At 31.5% G+C, this 14,523-nt stretch overlaps 1 protein-coding gene across 7 annotated transcripts in view; it reads left to right on the top strand.

Moving 5' to 3' along the window:
• The window catches only part of LOC129948548 (potassium voltage-gated channel protein Shaker), a 190,817-nt gene that overhangs the window by 70,974 nt on the left and 105,320 nt on the right, over positions 1 to 14,523 (top strand). Inside the window, exon 1 of one of the 7 annotated variants that reach the window (XM_056059594.1) lies at positions 6,944 to 9,721. The exons of 4 other annotated variants lie outside the window; for them this stretch is intronic. In XM_056059594.1, coding sequence (XP_055915569.1) covers positions 8,931 to 9,721 — 791 coding nt within the window. In that variant the 5' untranslated portion in view covers positions 6,944 to 8,930. Of the gene's footprint in view, positions 1 to 6,943; positions 9,722 to 14,523 lie in introns of those variants that run through there. 2 more of the 7 variants (XM_056059596.1, XM_056059595.1) reach the window with 2 other exon arrangements.

Here is a 14,523-nt window from a genome sequence, read left to right as displayed (position 1 = left end):
TTCTTGATATTTTTTCTGGAACTACGACTAATTTTTGTATTTGCTATCATACATTTGAAAATAGCATTAATGCTAACTAAAAAAAGCGTTAAAAATCCTAGAAAAAGCCTTTTTTTCAATTTGTTATGGCAAATGAAAAATGCTTTAGATTGCAAACAATAACACATTTAATGTTATTCAATATTAAAAATACAAGTGCAATATGTTATATATTTTCAATTAATTCAATTTTTAAAAACGTTTATATAAATTTAAAAAAATGTACATCCGATGTCAGTTATTCATTCAAATTATTTGCTTCCGATATGTTGATGATATTTCAACACATGGGGAAACAAATTCCTTACCAAGTTGAGGGTTATTTTGGTTTAGAACCATATTATATTTCAAAGCTAAAACTATTCATGTGCATAAATTCAAAAATGTACACTGCCAATTATTAGATTTAGGACATTATTTTATGTAACGACGATGTATTTCTCACTCAATTTGTTGTCTTAAAACTTTTTTTTTTGAGAGAGCATATAATTTCAATATTTTACTATATAAGACAAAGCGGGAATAAAAAAAACTACCTCTAAGCCTTTTGAGTTTTAAAAAAACGTACAAAAAGAATTACTACATAGATAATCATTTTGAGAAAAATTGTAAAATATTCCCAAAGCCAATTTAAAAAAAAAAAATGTTTTAATTGTAAATTTACTTTTGGCCCGTATAGTAATACTGTTCTTACATTTATGTATGACTAACATTCATATAATGTATCTACCTGGTTACATGTAATCAATGTTTACGAGTAACGAATTTTACTCAAGCAAATTACAAATTGTTGGTCCCATTCTAACGATTAGTAGTGTATTGTACATTTAAGCTCTAATAGGGAATTTTATACTTCCCATCCATATATCACAGAAAAAAATGTTGGTTTTATTTAGTTGACATCGCTAAGGGAAAAATCATCGACTTATTGGATCAATTAGCCTAAGTCAAGTGGAAGGTATTGATATTTGTAACCTGGGGGGTTATGGCAATGGTGGTATAAGAGTTTTTTGCAATTCTTTTTGATATGCGGTTCTTTTGAATTTAACTATTCTAGGTTAGATAAAGAGCTTACATTTGGAATTAGCAACACAAACATAAATAAGAACAAAACTGAAAATAGCACGTGCGAAAATTCATAAGAGAACTATTTTGATACTTTATTTTGAACTCAATATAACCACAACTATATTACGTACACATATATGTAGGAATAAACTTTCAAGCAACTTCTTTGGGTATTGTTTTATGTTATTCGATATTTATTCCTCTCCGCCATTATTATTTGCATGACTTTATTCCATTTCTTACTTACAATTTTAATAAGATCACGCAATATGAAAAATTGTGGCTGACATTGATTTGTTTTGTTTTCATGCGTATGGCAGAGAAGGTTCTTGTTGGTAATAAATCAAAAACCAGGGCCGGTTCCAGAAAATTACACGAAAGGGCTTCAAAGAAAAATACAATACAAGTAAAATCAAAAAATTATATTTTTTAAACAGTTTAAAAATAGAAATGACTTTAAAAAATATGAATAAATAAAGAGTTAGCCAAATGCAAGGTTCTTTTTCAAAGTGCAATGTAGTTAAGAAGACAAAAAATTGTCCCTATAAAGGGTTTGGTGCCGCAAAATAAGTTCACTTTAAGAAATTGAAATATTTGCCAATTTTAAACATTTAGTCTTATTGAACATTGGTAAAAAGAAAGAAAGTTAAATTATTTTGCAATGAGGCGAAGGGGGTGGGCGGTAAGGATTTAGATTGAGTGCATACAAAGTTTCGATCCTATTTTTTACAAACCATACTGTTGAAAGTGAAATAAAAAGAAATTGGCATTATTTCACCCTGTTTAGGTGTAATAAGACCACATTCTGAACATTGGTGTAGTTACACTTTACAAAAGTAAAATAAGGCCAATTCTTGAAGTTATTATATCACGAGCTAGCTATTTAAATAGCTGTTATTTTCAAACTTACATCTGCTGACATTTCAAAAGTAAAACGTTCATTAAAATTATCAAGCAAAATTTTGAAAATTTGAAAACTAATACAATTTTGACTTGTGCCTTCGTTAAGCACTTTCTTAGTCAGTTATATTGAATCTAAAACTTTGAGCTGTTGCACTAAATTAGCCATCTTATTATTCAAAACATTGGTGTTTCAAAAATTTAGGATTTTTCGAACTAGGTATTTCACAAACAATATTACACAGTATTTTCTACAGACAATGAGATTTTAAGGATTTTAAAATTTAGTAAACACAATGATATCATCAATCATCACCATAAATTCGTCCGGAAAAGTTTAAATGGTTCAGTACTGTGCGTGAAGATATTGTCATTATCAAAGCAAAGTTAAGGCATAGTTAAGGAAGTTATGTATAAAATATGTCATTATTGTTTTGAAACTATAGTTTTTTTTATATTTTTATATAAACTTAACAACAAATCAATAGTTATGAATTCATGAGTCTTATAAGACAAAGGTATTCGTTCTCTAAACTATTTTATTAAAATATGCAAAATTCTTATCCAATAGTATTAACCGTAAATAAAACACATGTAAAATTTTTCTTGTCATGATATTTCTTATTATCATAAAGGTTGAACGTTGACATTATGTCTCTCACACATAATGTCAATGCATCATTTAAAAGAATTGTAATTTTCGACCACCTTTTAATACGTATTGGCGGTATCTAAACTAGCTATAACTCGAAGAATGTTGGTTTTTAAGTGCTCAAGAGTTAAGGGTTTATGAGCACAAACACGGTCCTTCACGAAACCCCAAGAAAAAAGTCCAGCGATGTCAAATCGCACGATCTTGGTGGCCAGTTGATATTGCAACGACGAGAATTTTACGGCCAGGAAATCTCTCTTGCAATTGCGTCTTGTTGAAACCACATATTCTCCAAGTTGTATTTTTCAATAGAAGGTTAACGTCGGTTATCACATGTCCATAACACTGAGAATTGACGGGGACAGTCGTTCCATCGTCGTTTTCGTATAAGTAAGGTACAATTACACCTCCGGACCAATGAGCGCACCAAAAAGTGACTTTTTGTGAATATAATGGCCTCTCTTCAATAAATTGAGGATTCTCAGAACTCCAAATAGGACAATTTTGTTTACTAACATACCCCGCGAGTGAGAAACGTGCTTGGTCATTGAAGAAAATTTTGTTCGAAAAATTGACGTTCACCGCCTGTTGTTCTAGCACCCATTGGACGTATCTAAGACATTGTGAATGGTCAGCTAGCTTCAGTTATTGGGTGAGCTGGAATTTATCTGGAAGTAGGTTTAGGTCCAAATGCAAAATTCGCCATAATGTGCCATCCGACAGTCCTAATTTCTAAGAACGACGAGGAATCGACACACTTGGGAATTCGGGAACAATTTTACGAGCGAAACAAAATTTGTAAGCAATCCAGTCTCTTCAAATTTCTTCTAAATGTTGCCAATTGCTTACGTAGTTGGATGATTATGTAAACCATAATTTCCTCTTAAACCACAATATGTGGCTGTTTGCAGAATCACCATTTTTGTAGTGGGTTTTAACTATTTCTTTGTGTTGTGTGATAGTTAAGCGATCCGTTTTCATAAATGTAAGACTTTCAACTGGTTTCACAACTTAGTTTAACAGATATCAAATTCCAGATCTATACTTTTGAAACCACTAAATGGGTAACCCATTGTAAATCCTCAAATATTCTATACTTTCACAAAAAAACTCTAAACATACCACTACAAACCAGGCAATCACCATTTAACTTCCCCGGAGAGTGAAAATAAATAAAAAACAATATTAAAACAGTCATGAAAACATACGAAAACGACTTTACCCCTTCATCATCTGTTCCTCTTTTTGGTTTCAAGAACAAAGAAAATAACTTTGATTGCCATATAAGCTATAAACTATGACTTTATATACTACATGAAATACCCGATCAATTGTTGAAGGTCATAATACATAGTACGGAAAAAAGTCCTTATACTTAGTACAAAAATTTCTCAAACACTATACTTTTCGTACAAATTAGTCATCCGGCGCCAAAATATTAGCATATCCTTTTATTCCGACCAGAAGTGGAAAACACGAAGCTTATTTCATCCCCCTTATACCAAACCATAGTAAAAGTTAAAAAGAAAGCACACAAAAAATACTTAACTATGGTTACCTAGAGAAACAGGAAAATTAATGTTTCTGCAAAAGAAAAAACGGCGAAGTAAAACGTAAGACGACTTAGGTTGTTTGGTGAGAATAAGGTTTTATTTGTTGTTTTTGTTTATTTACGTGATTTGATTTTTATTTTTCACAGAAAAGACAAAAAAAGAAAAACTAAATTGAATTTTCTGCAGCAAAGGCCAACTTGCATCTTGAAATTGAATGGATGGATATTTACATTCATTTCGAACATTATACCAACCGAACCCCTGAGATGGTTTATCTCGACAGCAGACAAAATCAAATCAAATCACATAGCATCGCTCATATTGTTTACTCATTCCTTGCGCGTCTTCACTTAAAGGATCTTTTATATATATGTATCTGTACCTATTTCTATACCTACCAAAGCATTACTCCAGAAGAAGAAATAAGCTACTGCAGCTATTTTGTTCTCAAGACTTTTCCCAATTCGTGTCCTATTTTATTAGCTGCAGGTATGTTTGCTTGTGTGTGTGTTTGTGGAGTTGTGTATGTGTGTGTATGTGTATAAGTGTGAGATGAAATAATGTGGAGGTCAGGAGCCTATTCAACTTATTGATGTCCTTGTTTTTAGGGGATAGATAGAAACCAAAAAAAAAACTTCGCTTGTTTGCTCCATGAACTCACTTCTACTTCTCTATCGAAAAAAGGATGAATCATTGTGGCAACAATTTGACATTGCGGTGTATAAATATGGTGTGACCATCTGTTCTTTATTTAAAATTTCAATATGAAAATGTTCTTTTTCTTGTTAAAACTCAAGTTGTAAAAAAACATTTAGCTCAAAATTAAAACTATTTTTAAAACACTTACAGCGTATTCCTTGACAAAGTTATAAAATCACTTTAAAACTCCATCTAATAACTCTCGGTTTATCTTTAAAATTCTGTTCTTAAGGTTACATGAATTGAAACAGGGTCAATGCACCTTATGCCTTCATTGTAACATTCATAGAATTGAAGTTACAGTGGCGAGGGTATCAAGGTTGCATCCGTTGTTAAGAAAACGTTATTGAGAATAACATAACTTTCTTCTTTAAAGGACATAATGTCCACTTAGACGAATTGAATTCTTTAAACAAATTAAATATCTACCTTTGGACATATTGCATGTTTGAGATTTGACGTTATTTCTTGGAAAAATTACCATGGTTTTTAAGATCTCTTGTGTGTCTTAAAGATCAGAAGGTTAACATTAAAATCTACATACATTATATTTACATAAAAACACATAGTATGTGTATTTGTTCCGTGTCCATAACTTTATATTCTAACAATTTATTATTAATGCACAAAAAAAACAATATTGCCTGATCAATTAATCGTTCAAAGAATTAATTAATTAAACGAGCCGAGTTCTATTATACTTAAACCTAAAACTTAAGATTCTAATTAATCGAAGTTTTTGTCAGACTGAGATTTTAATCAAGGTTCTAACACTCGAGAATTTTATAAAGAAATCAATTAGAACACAACCGAGTTAAAATTTTTAATAAACCGAGACTAGAACTATTTAAATGAATTGATCTTTGTGTAATAAAGTTCAAACGATTAAATACAAAATCAATAGTTTAACTTTTAGTAATTTGATATATGACTTCTGAGTTTCTGACTTGTGAACTGAATAGGTCTGTTTTCTAGATTAAGGTTTGTTTAACTTATTTTTTGATGCACCGTCTTGAATAAAAGAGAATAGGTTTCTACAAGTTATCAAATAATTGAAATTTTTTGATAGTTTGTAAATAGCTAAATATTTAGAAAACTCTTAATCAGAAAATCCTTAAACCTTATCCATAGGATGTTTCAAGTTTTGTGGTTTTGTAGTAATGTTTTATGGGTTTTGTCGATTTAAAATTCTTTGGCATCAAATTTTTTTTTTAAATGTTTTCTGTAAGAGTTAAATAAGAAAATTGTTTGACTTTAAACAAAAGTCTAAAAGTTAAAATGATTAAAGCTTACTGCTCAAAGATCATGTTAATAATTCAATTTTTAAAATAAGTTATGAGCAAAAGTCCGTTGAGAACAAGAGTCTAGCGACTTACATATCTCAACCATTCCTGTTTGCCAGTAATGTTGTCAGGGATGAAAGAGACCTACAGTTTAAAGCCAAATCCGAACGATTAATTTGAGAAAGCACTTTTTAGCCTCTTGTCAATTCCTGTCAAGAGGCAGTACTCGTGAAAAAATTACACAAACAGAGATTGAAACTAAGACCTCTGGCATGACAGTCCAATGCACTAACCATCATGCTACGGGTACTAATAATTCAATATAAACCTGCTTAAAATGTTGCCAAAATATATTTAGTAAACAAAAAAGTTCTTAAAGAGTTAATTACCAAAACTTTTCGTCTTTAAACAAATTTTTGTTCGCATTCAATCAAATATATTGTATTTTCTAACAACCATACTTCCAAGACCGATACATGAAAACCTTCCTTTAAGCGAGTTTATCTTACTTTAATTCAGGTTCTAAACTGTAATACCTTCGAATTCCTACTATCTCAAAAATATAAATATCTCAAAATTATAAATATAACCGTAATAGTTAAACAAATTTGTCTGTAGCCTTAAAAGAAGGACATATTTCACAAAATTTTAACCTAAAGTTTGGAATTTTATAATTTCATTTTATTTAGGACACATTTTCCCAAAAACCACATTTCTTTACATTACAGCTCATACCTATTAAATTAAAAAAAAAACAATATATGGTCACCTTATATACAATCATGCATGTCGCACATATTTACCTTTAGGTATCTTTGTTTATTTAAAATATAAACAAACTATTTAATTTGGTAAGGTAAAAAGCTATTATCATTGTGAAACAAAAAGAGAAAGAAAAAACAAAAATTAAAATAAATAACACATGAAAAACACAATTGCGAAATTTTATTCGCATGTCCTTTTCACCACATACACCCAAATACCTTCCTCTCTTATTCTACTCGTCATCGGTGGTAGGTAGGTATCTCTACTTCTACAGTAGTGCGGTTTGGTATGGCGATGGCGAATAACGCTACCACAACCGGAAACAACACCCGGATCATAATCATTGCTAAAAACTAGCATAGTACGACGAACACAGAGAGCAAACCCGAAAAAATATATTCACATTCCCTTCTTCTCTGGTTCTATAAAACTGAAAAAAAAAAAAATAGTACACAAGCATAAATCCCATCAACATCGTCCTTGTTGTCGTCGTCGTCATCATCATCGTCATCGTTGCCATCTACCATGAAAATCGAAACCATACCATAACACTCATACAACTTAATAATAAGGAAAGAAATGCTGCTGTGTGTACACATCAGCAGGACACGATTTCAAAAACTATACACTCTTTCATCCTGTGCCGTGCCGACTACTCTACGACTAGCAACGTTATACCAGTCCAGCCAGCAGCAGCAGAAGCAGAAGCAGAACCAGCACCAGCAGCAACCACGACACGACGAACAGCACAAGAACAAAACACAAACCTATAGCAAAAGGACAAAAGCAAAAACAAAATAAAAAGAAATAAAATAAAAGAAAAAACTACTACTACTAAAAAAAGGATATGGGTATATTTCGAATTCGGTTGCTCCACTTGACTAACGATATTTCAGTTAGTTAGTTGATGGTTACGAAACGTCGTTACAAGTAACCCCAAAGACCGTTAAATGTAAAAATTTTTCAAAAAAAGCAACACAAAAATAAAAATAGCAAATGACAGTTGTTTGAAGGTGATGGTGGTGATGTGTCAAGTGAATATGTGCGCTCTTCAAATGAATTCAAAATGAACTCTCCGTCTCTGCTCTGCGCTTAGTGCGTGCAGAGAAAGTGCAAGTGATGTTTTGAAAAATCTAAAATTTTATACTTGAAAAAGAAAATAGAAAATTTAACAATAGTTAAAATGTGACTACTTTTTTGAAAGGATTTTAATATTTTAAATAAAAAAATAACGATGACGCTTGCTCGATGTGTACCAACCCTACGCATTGTGACATTGTGATGGTAGATCCTTAAATGAGTCATATTCAAAACAGATAAATGCTTTTTTGAACGACGGTTTTTGAATTTTTACTTATACCTATTTACATTTGAAATTGCAACTGTTGCTGATGCGCGTTCAAAACCCAACATCATATGTGTGGTGTGTGCCTGTGCACTTCTTGTTTCTAGTGAACGTCCTGACTTAAGTCTGTGATTCTAAAAATAAAGTTTCAACGGTCTTTCAAAATTAAAATCTGTAATATAAAATTATAAAATACAAAATTGCTTTTTTTGAAGAGATGCTAAATCTATGTACCTACTTTACCCTCATATAATTAATCAGTGCACAAAATTTTAAACCAAAAAATAAAACAAAATCAAAAACAACAACAACAACAATTTTTGACACTTTTTTATAATATTGCAACAGTTGCTTGCGCGCTTTTGATATTCCAATGCATTTTTGAAAATTGTTTTTGTTTAGATATAAAAAAATATTAAATAATGCTTAGTACTAAATTATATACTCGCTTAATAGTGTTCAAAAAGTAAATTCATAAGAAACTGTGATAAATTAGTGGCTTTCCAGTATTTTTGGAACAATTTTTCGGTTTTGCTAAAATATAAAATTTAGGTTTAAGAAACAAATAAAAACAAAACAAAAATATATAATTATTAAATCAAAATATAAAATATTAAAAAGAAATAATGGGTGCCCCTGGTTGTGGAACTTGTGAATGTTGCAGTAGTTGCACTTCAACAACAGCAACCAGTCAAAGACAGGCGCGCCAACAGCAACATGCAACCAATGCTGACCAACAGAATAACAACAATGCTGATGCTGTTCCTCAACATATCCCAGCTCAACCACCATCACAACAACAACAACAATTAAATCAACCCCAACAACAGCACCAACAACAACAACAACAACAACGTGAATCAAATTTGCTAAATAATAACCATATCTATGTGAATCCAAATTCATATGACCTCAACACTAACATTACCACTACCACCAATATACCGATTATCATAGACGAAAATCAGTTGAACAATAATCACCTTAGCCGTCAATTGACTTCGACCACCTTGAATACCCTGAATACATATCAGTTCCCTTGCGAAAAGGGGGCCGGGACTGGGAGCATTGCAACAGACCTTGACAGCAATTTCAGCCAGTATGACGATTGGGCTGGGGGTGGTGTCGGTGTCGGTGGTGCTGGAGGTCGTGGGACCGAGAAAAAGAAGCGCAGACTTTTTGGCACCGTTGGTGGTGGTCGCAAGAAAGGAACAACGGCGACAACGGTCGGTAAACAAGGCACCATAAAGGAGCAAACGCCCAAGGAGAAAAAGGCGGCAAAAAAGTCATCAGGGCCGCCACCGAGTAGCATGCGCGCACAGGCAGGTGGCGGTGGCGGTAAGCAGTTGGACGATCCTTTGATGCAGCGGCCCAGACGACATAAGTCATCGTCAAAGAAAAAGGATTCAATGGAAAAGTATATATATAAATACATTAACTTTTCTTTTTATTTCTTGAAATTCTTTTTCTATCATCTAAATTCTTGATATTTTAAAAACATGTTTAGTTTTTTCTCAAGTATTCTATATTGTGCGTGGAATTTCTTTTCCCACAATTGAATTGCTTTTTTGTTCCCATCTTAAGGCCAGTTACCTCCTTTACCTTCCAACTCTACATACCAAACCTCACCCAATTCTTACTTTTTGCATAATTTAACGTGTGTATAAGAAGGCGTTTCGCACAAACTGACGTAGAATCGATAAAATTTCAATCTAATAATAGTTACAGACAACAAGGCGCCAAGGCACCGATTTTTAGTATAAAACATATATATACAATATGAATTGAGTATATATCCATTTTAGCATTTGATTCGAACATGTGTAATACGCACAATAATATTCCTTTCTTTTTTTTTTGATGAGAATTCACAAGTTTCATGTAGATATACTTTGTAGTTTTGAAGATAGATATGTATATTTATACAATATTTATAAGCGGAGAAGTCAACGTTAAGTTTTTGGTAGATTTATTGTTATTTTAGTTTTTGCTACGCACAAGCAGACTAGTTATTTTGGCGCCTCAGTGCAAACAAAGAAATATGGAAAAATGATTTATGAGTCTTAAGGAACTGATTAAAAGGCAAATTAATAACACAAAAATATAAATAACATCTTGTTGGATGTAATTTTGTGTCACGGAAACATTTAAAGTGTTTTATGATTTCATGTTTTTAAAATCTGTAACGAAAGATACATTAATAACCTTTGAATGACCTTTGACATTCACATCACGCAATTTTGAAGCAAAGGGTAAAACGTAGAAATAATGACATTTCACCGAAATATCAGTTCACTCAATGATGATTAATCAGATGAAAAAGAAGTCAAATTTGATTGCAACCGACACCTATTTCGGTCAGAACCATTAACGTGGCTAACATAATACATTCAACTTTAAACAACACGAAAACAAATTGAAAAAAGATACTGGGTGCGACCCACACTGATAATTACACATCCCGTCAGTCGATTTGTCTTGCTTAAAAGGTTCGTTGGGTTTCATGTTTTGTTAAAAAAGTTGTCAGTTGAACTTTTCGTTAACATTTTAAATGAACAAAATAAATAGTTTGATTTTAAAATCTATTTTAGTTAACGAGATTTTTAGTCGAAAACCAATTTTTGCAAACAGTTGGACAGTTTTATAAAAATAAAAATACTAAATGTCAAAAACAACATTTTCTGTGAGATAAAATAAGTTTGGAGACACTAATTATAATTTTTGAAATGATATTTGAGTCGAAAGTAAATGTTTACAAGTTTCAGTTTTATTTAGGTTTTTATTTTTTAGAAGAAAACTGTCAATTTGATTATTCTCAAAATTTAACCGGATGTTGAAAACAATATTTCTTATAAGATGAAATTAGTTTGAAGTTAATACCTCAAATTTCGGAAAAGATATTTGAGTCAAAATTCAGTTTTTTAACAACTTTTATTAATTTTTTTTCTCTTTATTATCTCTTTCTTAAAAAAACTGTCCTCTCAATTTTTCTCAAAATTTTACCAGATGTCAAAAACAATTTTATTCCTCGTGGCATAAAATTACTTTGGAGATAAAATCTTTTTTTCTTCGTAAAATATTCGCGTTTACAAATATTTTGTCTGTTTTTTTTTCGTGATATATAAAAAACCGTTAGTTGGAATTTCTTCGAAAAATAAATCAGTTTGGTATCATGTTGGAATATATAATATGATATTTTATTCAAGTCGCTAGCGTTTGTGGTTCGTGTGATATTTAGGGTTAACAAAAATTGTAACCTTTTTTTAAGCTGCTGGGCAAAAAAACCACCTACGCAATTTGTTTGAGAGGTTTTTCTGCATCTTTGCGAATTATTATCTATATAACTAAATTTATTTTAAGTCGATATCTCTACTGGTCCTTGACCTATTGATGACGAAAAAAACTTCGAGAACGTACGGACGTATACAGACATACGGACGAAAAAAACGTCGCGATTGTACGGACGTGCGAACGCACTTTCTTATTTTAAAAAATGGGCGTGGCAACAAATTATTTTTCTTTAAATAATAGTTTTAGTTCCTAGTTCACAATTCCATTTTCAACCAAATCTGCTCTATCTTTTCATTAAAAGTTTAATTTGTATACATTATTTTGATTTGATTGTTAAGTGTTCGAAATTTTCTTTTTGGACTTAGATGATATAAACAAATCAAACCTGTGGTACTAAATTTGTATTTAGGACTGAAAATTCTATTTCGGTGTAAGAATTACAAAAACATTTACTTGATTTTCTTAAATATTGTTTAGAATGGAATTCTTGGTTAATATTTAAAATATTAGCACTTAATTTTTTTTCTGAAATTTTAACCAAAAATATACATAATATAAAAAGGGGTTTCTAATAACAGGTGTAATTTTGAACATCCTCTTTCGAAGTTCTATAATTTGTTTAGCATTTGAAAATAAAAAAACTACTCCAATACTATTAATGGAACAATAAACACTTCATTAACGGATCGAAGAATATTTTGTTATCAGAGTTCGGAAATATCGAACATGATCTAAAGGGATATTGTGGTTTCACATCTTAATTTGTTTTCTTTGGAGCAACGTGCAAAATAATGTCTATGCCAAGTCAATACTCCACAATCGATACAAGCCTAAGATACAATTTGTGAAGATATCGTACGTACCCGTGGAATGATTGTGCGTGCTTAAGACTGTCATCTTGTCTTGGGATTTTTTTTCACGGTTACTGCCTCTTGCGAAAAATTGAAAAATCCTCCAGGAGCTATTATTTTCATATAAAGTGCTTTCTCAAATTATCTGTTCGGATTCGGCAAAAAAACTGTAGGTCCCCTTCATCCCTGACATGACTCGCACACATGAATAGTTTATTATTTTGACAATTTTTTTTTTAAATTTTTGCAAAACAAATTTATTATTATTAATACTCGTATATACCTCTTGTATGTAAGGATATTATTACTGGAAAAAGTCATGTGTCACTTTTTAAAGAACTTTTGGTTGGAACAACAGCGCAAAATTTCAAACTTATTGGGCTTTGGATTTTACTTAGTAACAATTTATTAAATATTTAACAATTTAAGAGCAAATCATTTTGTTTACTTGTAAATTTTGAATTTCCTTCGAATATGAAAGATGCATTCGAAAATGTCTAAACAGTGACAGTTCGTGAAAATAAACAAAGCCAACAAACTTTAACGTAACTTTTAATTACAATTCCCAAAAGTAGACTGCATCATTCTATTCACTGCTCTTTAAAGGTGATTATTTAGCTATTATCTCTTTGGCAACACTGGTTTAAACAGCTGACGCACGTTTCGTGTTTTTTTTCACTATCAAAAATCTTCAGTTTGGTCTATAACTTAACCATGAATCATCTTGCAAACGAACAACGGTTGCAAGTTATTCAATTTTATTATCAAAATGCGTGCTCTGTAAAGAAAAATCATCCAGCGCGTGACGAAGCTCATTTTTGGCTCAATCGGTACCTAAATAACCAGAATTATCGATTTTCGAGTGAATATCAGCCAGAAAAAGTCACAGTTTGGTGCGGTTTATGGGCTGGTGGAAACATTGGAATGTAATTCTTCAAAGTTGATGCGAACCGGAATGCAACTGTGAATGGTGAGCAGTACCGTGAGATGATATCCAACTTTTTTTTGCCCAAAATGCTAGAGCTTGACTTGCATGACATGTGGTTTCAACAACACAGAGGCGAGTTCGGTGAACATTTTACTCCACGTTCGGGACCGGTCAATTGGCCGCCTAGACCGTGCAATCTAACGCCTCTAGACTATTTCTTGTGAGGCTATGTTAAAGCTCATTTCTATGCAGACAACTCCGCTTCAATTGGCGCATTGGATAAGAATGCTAAAATTGGACTTAGCGGATGGACCATTTGAGGCGCGGTCAAGGTCAACATTTGCATAAAATAGTCATCAAACATTAAATTGTATCGACCGTACTATCGATTCAAATATACATAGATTTCATAAATTTTTTTGTTAATTTTATTTGTTTTTTTTTTTTTTTTTTGAAAAATTTTCCTATAGCTTTAATAAATTACTCTTTATAAGATAAATTGTACACAACAAAAATATGTTATTATACAAGTACATGCAATTATTGTGAAACCTTAAGCCTTCCATACGTAGTTCGGTATGAGGTGTTAACGTTTTCAATCAAATTTCGAACTGTTAACTTGCCAATACTATACCCAGCGTAGCGTATAGCTCTTAGAAGTGATTTGGTCTGTAGATCAAATATCGCACAGAGCTGAGTTTTTAAATATTCCAAATGCTCCTGTATCAAAAAAATTGTCTAAATTTCAAACAAAAACGATTGTAAATCATGAATTGTAAAAAGCACACAAAAAAATCAAATTTGGAATAAATTTTTCCTAGGATAAGTACAGTACAATCCATAAGCATTTAGCAAATTAAACGTTACACTATTCCATACTTTAAACTTTGGTTAAGTCTTAGAAGACAGTCAGATGTTGAAATCGTTTAAAATTATCATCTTGTAAATTGCTTTAACGTTTTACTAAATTGTTGAAAATGTGTTAATGTCACACATATAATAAAAACATCGCCAAAGTTAAAAATGACACTTGAAACCTGTATGAAAAATTACAATTGCAGTTTTTTGAACTATTAAGAAAATTCAGCTTTTGAAAAAATTGCGTTTTTGATGTATGTAGATATGATTATGCAAAAATGATCCAAACGA

Source organism: Eupeodes corollae, chromosome 2 (genome assembly GCF_945859685.1).
Source record: "Eupeodes corollae chromosome 2, idEupCoro1.1, whole genome shotgun sequence".
Classification (NCBI taxonomy): domain Eukaryota; kingdom Metazoa; phylum Arthropoda; class Insecta; order Diptera; family Syrphidae; genus Eupeodes; species Eupeodes corollae.
The sequence above is the reverse complement of the archived record's forward strand: the minus strand, read 5'-3'. Positions and strand labels throughout refer to the sequence as shown.